The 10,066-nt window shown below is 46.0% G+C and overlaps 1 protein-coding gene across 1 annotated transcript in view; it reads right to left on the bottom strand.

Moving 5' to 3' along the window:
• Nucleotides 1–540: 540 nt before the first annotated feature.
• Nucleotides 541–10,066, bottom strand: part of SLC6A14 (solute carrier family 6 member 14) — a 29,101-nt gene continuing 19,575 nt past the window's right edge. The window contains exons 10-14 of the mRNA XM_028715054.2: nt 9,369–9,487; nt 8,073–8,172; nt 6,301–6,410; nt 4,926–5,093; nt 541–3,752 (exon numbers count right to left, since the gene is read on the bottom strand). Of these exons, the coding sequence (XP_028570887.2) occupies nt 3,603–3,752; nt 4,926–5,093; nt 6,301–6,410; nt 8,073–8,172; nt 9,369–9,487 (647 nt within the window). The 3' untranslated portion in view covers nt 541–3,602. The remainder of the gene's footprint in view (nt 3,753–4,925; nt 5,094–6,300; nt 6,411–8,072; nt 8,173–9,368; nt 9,488–10,066) is intronic.

Below are 10,066 nucleotides of genomic sequence, written 5' to 3'. Positions count from 1 at the left end.
AACTTGCTTGTCAAAACTTTCTGTGCCTGTGGACCTATTTCCAAACTGAGGTCTTATCCATACCGACTTAAAAGCTGCCTTGTTTTTCATATATTTTGTGTGTGGGTGAACCACATCACATTTCTATAAACTGGCTGATGTGCTGGTTTTGGGGAAGGCAAAGATCCAGCTTCCTACTAGCAGGCAATAGCACAGATCCGATTACATGGCAACTTGCCTGCCAGCCTGTATTTGCCAAACCTTGGTTTTGTGGTTAGCCCACTTTCCCCTCTCTCCCAAGCCATTAAACCTCAACCTTCCCTTCCTCCTTTCTTTTGTTGTCGTTGTCACTGCTGTTCATTTCCAGTTGCAACTTTCTCTCCTTTCTGGGCGGATTTACCTGGGAGGTAGTTTCTTTGCACTAAACAGTGCTTACTTTTGAGTAGTAGGGTTTACCAGAGGTACAATTCTGATTGTTAAACCACTCTGAGAATTGTAGCTCTGTGAAGGGAAAAGGGGTCAAGCAGGTCAAAAACAAACAAACAGAAATTTTATTGGTTTTGAGATGGCAACATGTTCATTTCCCAAAACAGACAATATGTTTTTTTGTAGTACAAAAACACACCTGGGGGAAACCCAGAGCTTCCCACCTATCACCAGAGGCTCGGTGTCCCTGGCAAAGAAAGTGCCCTGGCCCTATTTTATGTCATGGACTGTGAAGGCAGCTAAAGGACTCTTTTCAGTGAAAGTAGACTTCCAGGACATTGGCCTACAATTGACAGGAAACGTGGAAGGAAGGTGGGTCTAGTGGTCATGCAACCGCTTGGTACGGCAGCTGGAACATCCTGCCACATTGCAGTGGCATTTTTCTACCACCCACACACCCAGAATCAAACATCTGGGGACAAATGGTGGCCATATCCACACTATGAGTTGAAAGGACCATGACACCACTTCAAACGGTTATGGCTCCCCCCACCCACCCAAAAAAAGAAAAAAGAATTCTGGGAGCTGTAGTTTTTTAATGACACTGAGAGTTATTAGGAGACCCCTGTTCCTCTCACAGAGCTACACTCCCTAGAGAGGCTTAACCATCCCTCTTCACAGGGAACTCTAGAAATTGTTGCTCTGTGAGTTGAATAGAGGTTTTCTAACAATTCTCAGCACCTGCTTTAAATTTATGTTGTGAATGTGACCTGTTTCTGGGATCCCTCCTTGTGGCTGCCATCAGAACCAGAGTAGCCAATGCTGCCTGTCCTGACGTTGTTGAACTACAAGTTCCATCACTGGCTAAGCTGTTTGCGGCTGGTGGGAATTAAGAGTCTATCAACATCTGGAGTGCATTGTGATGCCTACCTTTCCATTAGAACAGTGTTTCCCGAACTTGGGTCTCCAGCTGCTTTTGGACTACAATTCCCACCATCCCATGCTAGCTAAGGATGGTGGGAGTTGTAATGCAAAAACTGCTGGAGAGCCAAGTTTGGGAAACTGCATTAGAAGGATGAAATAACTCCACTTCCATTCTTCAACTGAGATGACTTAGGGCAAAGGAAGAGTGTTCTTGTTCCCCCACCCTGGGCCCAAAGAGGCTGTTATCTTTCAGAGCATAGGCCAGGGCTGAAGAATTGGTGTCCTCTAGATTTTATGGGGAACCTGTAGCTCTCTGGCATGGGCAGTGGCTGGGGATGATGGGAATTGCTGTCTAGCAACATCTGGAGAGCTGGACATTCCCCCTCCCAGGTGTTCAGTGGGACAAGGCTATGGACATCTTGCTGTATCCCATTATAGAACCACAGAACTGTAGAGTTGGAAGGGACAACAAGGATCATCTAGTCCAGCCCCCTGCAATGCAGGAATCTTTTGCCCAACCAAAGGTTTGGACCCATGAGATTAAGAGCCTCAGGCTCTACCAGTTGAGTTATCTTCTAACAACAACAACAACAACATTCTGAAATAATATATATATATTTAAAGTCACTTTTCTCTTTTGGAAGTAAACAAATTTGATGCCATAAAACTTATAGCAGGAGCTTCAGGGAAAGTTCCTTTGTAACTCAGGTTGCCTGAGGGTTTAAAGAATGGCATTTTTGAAGAAAACTAGAAAACAAGTGTTGACAAACTTGTGCAACATCCTTAAGAAAAATGACCCTCTCCAGAGACACTCACAAATTAGAGATTCAGGAGAGAATGGGGATGAAGATGGATGAAAGGAAGAGCCTCTTGAGAAGATCACAGCCATTACCAGCTCAATACAAGATCAGGCAGAACAAAAGCATCGTGAAAGTCAGGTCTTTGGGCTGGCCAGCCAGCCACTCTGGGCTTTCTGAGACTAACTAAGGCCACAAAGCACAGAATATGGCACTAGGCACAGGACCCAGCTTCTGAAGTGCCGCATTTGAAGAACAAACTCCAAACACCAAGCTGCTAGCCTATATTGCTGGGACTGTAACAATATGCTTAAAGGTGTGGCAGAAACACCAGCTGAGAGACAGTATGGTGTAGTGGTTAAGAGCGGTAGTCTCGTAATCTGGGGAACCGGGTTTGCGTCTCCGCTCCTCCACATGCAGGTGCTGGGTGACCTTGGGCCAGTCACACTTCTCTGAAGTCTCTCAGCCTCACTCACCCCACAGAGAGTTTGTTGTGGGGGAGGAAGGGAAAGGAGAATGTTAGCCGCTTTGAGACTCCTGAAGGGGAGTGAAAGGCGGGATATCAAATCCAAACTCTTCTTCTTCTTCTGAAATCCCCCAAAGCCAAAGAGTTGGCTGGATCTTTAGCAACTGCATGAGGGGTGGAGAGCACCTGGCTTATACATCAAGAAGAAAATCTGATCATCATCATCATTATTTTGCAAGAGGATAAAAACAATAAATTATGCAAAATAAAATAAAAAGTGCACATCACTCAGGTTTCTGTGGTGCCAAATTTGGAATGCCTGGATGCAGAAATACAGATATATATCTGATGTATCATACACATAGTTCCAGGAACAGGAATACAGAAACAATAGCTAATTGTCAAAAAACTAATCTATTTGGGATTACATCCCACTGACTTCAACAATGCTTTCTTCTAGGTAAGGCACTTGTGTGATACTGAATCACCTTCGAGCATTATGGAAGTGTATTCCTATCACAAAGCCTGTTAGGATGGGCAAGGCTGCTGCCCTTATTTTTTCAGTGGAGGATTAAGACTCCGGGGAGGATTTCTGCAGGGTCGTTACAGGAATGGATCATGATGGGTTAGGGAATAGAGCCCACTCCTAGCAAGATCTATGTTACAGCCTCCCCTGGGAACAGGGACTAAACTCTGGAACTTCTTCCAGCTCTCCCCATGCATAGCATGGACCAGTTTTAGCACCAGCTAAGGGGTCAGGAGACATGCTGTCTTCCTCACTATATCTAGCAACTGGGCAGGTCAATAGGGCAGTACATGTTAGCGACGAAGAACCTGCCTCCACGCTCCGTTGACTTGCTGTCCATTGATCTATCACAATATACAGTTCTCAGAATAAATAATATGGCTTCCATTATATATATATATATATATAAACCCCATTCACACAAACCCAAAAAACCCACTCTCTCTGCTGCACATGAGTGCCAATTGCCTCCCAACGGGCCACTTCACTCTGGCTTGTGCACGTAGGCATCCACAGTCGGGATTTCGATGTCTTTCTCCTTCTCTGTGTCAACCATGTTGCGGTATCTTTCTCCACGATTGCGCTCTAGGGCGGGACCCCAGTTGGGCTGGGGCTTGCAGCAGAAAGTAATGCGCTAGAAGGGGGAGAACCAGAAAGGGGGAATGAAGGTTCAGTCTAGAGGTGTCATCCTAGTAGCAGACCCAAGAGGCCTGGCACAATTCTCTGCTGCAAGGTGTGTAGGTGAAAGCCTCTGGTTTAGATAGCTCCTCCAAACAGATTAGGTCAGTAGTATGGAACCTCAGGTTTGTGGGGGAATGAATGTGGCTCCTCTCCCCAGGCCATTCTATCTAGCCCCTGGGATTCTCCCCAGACCATGCCCTTTCTTCTCAGACCACATCCCTCACCACTCCTGCTCCATGCCCTTATGAGAAGTGTCCACAAGTTTCTAGTCCTTAACATTATGAAGAATGACTGGAAGGTACATGGCCTGTGTCAGTATGTGACATGAAAACTCAGGACCCCAAGGGACAGGAATCTGAGCAGCCGCCATGCAAGGGTTCAGAGGACCATATTCCCAAGAACATTGAGGAGCTGACACAAAATCTGATGTCGCTCCACGTCTGGCTTCATGTTAGGCTTCAACAATTGGGGGAGGGGCCAGCTCCCTCATAAAAGAAAAAGATTGGGGGGGGGCAAAGAGCCTTGGGCCCCCTGGAGCTGTTGCCTATGCAAGGTTTCTTGGCCAGCAAGTCTTTGCGGAAAGTAGAAAGCTTATAAACCAATGCTTTAGATTGCTTAGCAAAATTGTCCTAGCATTCATGGGAATTTACATATGCATTATTATTTGCTATTGTTTCAGCTCTGGCTGAACTCAGTGCCTCTGGGTGCCTCCAGGCTGATGTTTTACTGTGGGTGTATTCTGCAACATTTTCTTAACATAACAAAAGTGCAGTAAAAGCTGGTTTTATCTGCTTTAGTTTAGTCTGTGAAGTTTCTCCAATGCTATCACATTATTGATGTCTGGAGGGGCTACAGCAAAACAAAAGCAGGGCACCCGGCTGCCAAAACATTTGTGGTATGAAAAGTTAAGGAATTTCAATCGGAAGTTACAGGGTATGCACTGATGGGAAATGAAGCTGCCCCAAAATCTTTACAGGCACAAACAGTATCAGGATTGCGTCTAACCACTTCAATAGCATTGTGATCACAAATCATCACGAATGCACAATTAAAGGACATCTGAAGGGACCCAGAGAAGGGCGACTATCCCATCAGAGCAGAGTTCATGATAACTCAAAGCACTCACCTGCCACAAGCTCCCTTTTGCTTTTGATATCTTGTAAATAGCAATGATGGGAATCCAAATCAGGCAGAACATGATCATGCACCAACCAACAGCAGCTCCCCAAACTGGGTATTCCACAGAGCCAAATGTTGGGCGCTCAAATGTGACCAAAGACCAAATCAAAATTGCCTGTTTGAAAAAAACAGTTAGAGAAACAGGAGAGTCAAACTTAGCCAAGACTAAGCTGCATGTGCAACATTGAACAAGACCTGATCAGACATGTTTTAGGCCCAGCTTTCAAGACTTGGTTTCGTAACCTCAAAATCTGGCCAAAAGGGAAAGCCAGGATCTGAGACTGAACCACAGCTGTAGAGCTGGTGGCCCCTGGTAATGTCATGAGGTGGGCCTGGAGATGGACGCTAATTGGAAGAGGGGAGCAGAGGAGGGCAACCCCCCCCCCAAGTGTTTGTGCTATCATTTGCAGCCAGCTCCTGCCAAACTGAAGCCTGCGCTGTCTTCTTACTATATATATTTTTATTAAAGGTACTCTTGCTCACCTGGAGATTCAAGCTCTCCACCTGACACCTGAAGAGGCACCAGGCAAACCTGGAGACTTCAGAGCAGACCTAGATGTCTGGCAACTGCACCAGGGAGAGAAGTTCACCTTGGCCTGTTTTCACACTGCATTTGAACATGGCTGAGCATGGCCCCATCCTTCACCTATTCATGCTTAATGTTTGCAGAGTGCCAAGGAGAGTCAATGTTATTGTCTTCAGTGGTGCAGCCAAGCCTAAAATCAACGTGGCTTGTTTCCTTCTGTGTACCTAAGAACCATTCCAAGATAACGCATGCCCCCCCCCCCCCAAGAGAGGCATCTCATGGGAGTGCTGGGGTGAGGGAAATATTTTGCTCCCTCTAGCCCAGGAGCTTATCCAGTCAGCCAGGATATTTCTGGGCAGCCCACAAAAAGACTACAAAGACCTCCAATATTATACGTCATGGCATTACAAGGAGTGGGAGCAAGTAGTATTAAGCTCCTCCCTGTGCTTCTGCTGGTGAGCCAGATTCTGCAGGATTTGGGTGTGCAATGCAGTTTCCTGCAAGGGGGCGGGGCGGACATCTCACACATCCAAAGCATCCCTAGATGTGCATGTGAGTTTAATCCTGATTTCTGCAGGAATCAACCATGCGAGGTGCTGATCCAGCCATGTTGCCACCTGCCCAATACCTGACACCATATATGATGTCAGCTGTGGAGATTAGGGACTTGGATTTGGGAAAATATGGGGAAGCTTGGCTGGAAAAAAATGACCCACGGAGGTTCCCTGTAAGCCCAGCTCTACCTCCCCCCAGCCTCAGAGCTACTGAAATCTCTTGCTAAAAGTTGGCTACTTACGAGGAGGAGGAAAGGTGTGATGAAAAACCAGCAGGCTCTCCACCACAGCCAGAACAACCAGCTTTTCTTCCCAATCATCATCTCAGTGTCTTCGATAAATCGGTTTCCACCTGTGCAAGGGGGACACAAACTGCTGAGTTAGTTCTGTGTTTGTGAAGAGTCAGCTTTCTTTTACTCCCCTTGAGAGTGATGGGATGGCCGGCAGACTGTCCTCAATTGCAGGAGTGTGGCACTGAGGTTTCTGCCTTGGAGTGGCTGAAAAACTGCTGCTAAAGTGTTTTAAGATGGGGAGAGATGTTAACAGACAGAGAAGGCACAGGACTGGAGTGATTGAGTGGATTCCAGAATCTAATCCAAGATGTGACCGGCTTGGATCAGATCCTGTGACTCCATGCTAGAGTCCTGCGATTCCTCCGCACTCCTTCCCTGCCTACCTCACAGGGTCGTTGTGAGGATAAAATGGGGAAGGGAAGGAGCATGTATGCACCTTCAGTTCTGTGGAGGGAAGATGGGACGCAAATGTAATGACGAGGATGATGATGCAAGAATTAAACCTGGGACCTTCTGCATGCAAAGCAAGTGTTCTGCCACAGAGCCCCTTCTCACAGGCATAGTGGTTAGAGTGCTGGACTTGCACCTGGGAGACCAGGGTCTCATGAAACCCACTGGGTGACCTTGGGGGCCAGTTGCTGCCTCTCAGCCTAGTCTACCTCACAGAGTTGTTGCAGGGATTAGATGACAAGGGGTTCTTTCTGTGTGAAATAAACAAGCTGAAGGTTCCTGGTGTTTGGGTTATACCCTCAGAGCGCTGAGTACAGCTGGCTTAAACCGGTTCTCTTATCTCTTTCTGTCAAGGTTGTGCTGACTATGATAATTGGCCAGAAGGAGCCTGGGTTTAACTGTCTCTTTTTATCTCTTTTCCTTCTGGTGTGGTGTTTTGTACATAGTGTGCTTAGTATTAAGGTTTAGTCTTATTATAAGTTATTGTAAGTTTAAGTTAAGTCTGCTGCAACTGGATTTCTTATGGACAGTGCCAATCTTGAATCTATTGGATTTTTAACCGTTATGCTCATTTGCCTTCAGTAGCAGTAAAACTCTTCTGGATAAAATATAATTGCCTCTGGTCTATTTTGGGGGGAATCCTGCAATGTGTTGAAGTTTTTATTCTGCTAACTATACTTTGGAGTTCTGCTCTGGATCAATATTGAGTAGAATTTCATGACGGAACCATGTACACCACCCTGAGCTCCTTGGAGGGGAAAAAAGGGATATAAAAGCAACAAACAAACAAAGCTGCTAATTCAATCTTACAATTATGGGTGTCACTGGGTCTAGCCATTTGACCAGGGCGAGGTAGCATATAAAGCAATGCATTTGGGAGACTGAATTATCAAAATTTAAGTTAGATGTTAAATGTTGATCACTGGCAGAGGAAGAGGGGGTGGGGGGAGCGCACTGCCCCCGGCACCACAATCCCGGTGGGGTGCCATGGCAGCTGCCCCCCCCCCGCGTTGGGTGCCACGCCCCCACAGGTGGTGCGCCATGCCCCCAGGACGCACGTAACGCCCCTGCGGGCAGCGCACCACCCCCAGGACACACGCCAGTCTGTCCCCACCTGCTCTCTGCCCCCCGTGCCAGAGCATGAAGCTCCACCACCGAGGTTGATGAAGCCTTCCTAATCATCAAGTTGCTGTTGCTGCTTTGGAACTGGGGAGTGTTTGGTGAGGTTAGTGTTTTATTAGGGGCTGGGTGACACGGCATTCATCATTTACCATAAATCCAGCAGATCCCCACCAGCTCCAGGACAGCTGCAAAAAGGATCCCCCAGCCAGCACAGAAATGGTCCACCAGGTTGACCCAGTAGATCCCTGCCTGCAGAAACAGGATGAAAGGCAGCAGAAAAGTTAGTTCCATTTCACACAGATCTCTCTCAAGTGTCTCTAGATTAGGGATGGACAAGTCTGTCAATTTTTGTTTCCTCTGTTTCTCAAATTCTTAAGTTCAGTTCACATTTTTGCAGCATTAACAAAATGCAGCAATTTCTCATTTAAATCTTCATGAAAATTTATCAGCATTTTAGTGTGATTTTTTCCTAATATACACGTTTATTGTATGCAGTTTTGCCTAATATACACATTTTTGCAAAGCCATTTCCTCCATTGTAATGCATTTTCGTGTTATTTTCAACAGCATATGCATTTAAATTGGATGCAATTTTTGTACCCAGTACTTGGCTGGAGAACTGCATTGCAAATTTCGGAGGAAGATGAATTTGGGAGCATGGGTGTGTTTCAGTTTGTATACTGTTTTGGAAATCCAGTGGGTTTATCTTTAAACCCAAACTTCAAATTAATTTCTCCCCATTCCTTCTTCTGAGTGTCACTACTTCCAGGAGGGACTGAATCACATCTCAGAAATACAGCCTCACGTAGTTAAAAGGGCACTCTCTTGCCCTTGCACGACAAATCCTCTTATCCCTTTAAAAAAGACTTTTTGCAGCTAGGGAAGTGACAGGAAATGCACTGAGAAGTGCAGGATGCACAAATCTTTAGCAGGAACATGCACAGCCAACCAGGATGATCACTCAATAATGATGGGCATCAGCTGGGCCATGATTCAAAGCAGTATCACACCACTTCAAACAATCATGACTTTCTCTAAAGAATCCTTAGAAGTGTAGTTTGCCATGGGTGCTGAGTGTTGTTAAGGAGATCCTTATTCTCCTCACAGAGCGACATCTCCCAAAGCTCCCTGGGTAGAGGGAACGAGTGTGCTAAACCACTCAGGGAGTTATAGTTTTGAGGAGGGTATAGGGGTTCTCTTAACAACTCTCAGCACCATCACTGTTTAAAGCACTACCACAGTTCTTTAAATGCATAGTGGAGATGGAGCCACAGTCTGACCAGTGTGTAAGCTTCATGCACATAAACCAGGGTGCATGCTCAATAGGACAGTCATCTGAAAAAGGCTATAGTGATTCCCACCCCCCTTTGTCCCTGAGATGAGAGATTCACAAATTCTATCCTCAAGGGAGAAGGTGGGCCCATGGAGGCTTTGCTCCTTCCTACCTGCGTAACACAGACAAGCCCAAGCAGGAATAGCACGGTGCACAGGCCCAAGGTCACTGGGATCCTCATTTTCTTCATAAGTTTGGGGTAAACATCTTGGATGGTGGTTGTAAGGGTCTCTGCAGGATAAGGTGGGCATGGTGAGCATTAGTACTACTGATTTATGTTATCATTTCAAGCTGCACTATACACACTATACATTTAAAGTGTGCAACTTCCCCACCAAAGAATAATGGAAACTGTTGTTTCTCAAGGGTATGAAGAACTGAATCCCTAGAACTACAATTCCCAGGGTTCTTTGGGGGAAGCTGTGTGCTTTAAATGTGTGGAAGTTCGCCAATCTAACAGGCATTGCAAATAATTCATTTCCACAGAAGGCTTTGCAGAGATTAAGGGACTGTAATCCTAGGAAGACAGTTCAGAGTGGCAACCTGATGAAATAAAATTTAATACAATCTCTGCTGACTGATTAATCAAGGGTTCATTTGAGGAGGTTTGAAATGTTAATAAATTATTAACTAAAGAGTGCAATCCTAAGCATACAACTTTTCTGTTCAGGCCAGGCTACCCAGATATGGAATTTTGTTGTACAGTGGTGCCCCGTAAGACGAATGCCTCGCAAGACGGAAAACTCGCTAGACGAAAGGGTTTTCCGTTTTTCGAGCTGCTTCGCAAGACGAATTTCCCTATGGGCTTGC

This window comes from Podarcis muralis, chromosome Z, assembly GCF_964188315.1.
Source record: "Podarcis muralis chromosome Z, rPodMur119.hap1.1, whole genome shotgun sequence".
In the NCBI taxonomy this organism is placed as follows: domain Eukaryota; kingdom Metazoa; phylum Chordata; class Lepidosauria; order Squamata; family Lacertidae; genus Podarcis; species Podarcis muralis.
This window is presented reverse-complemented; position numbering and strand designations above follow the sequence as displayed.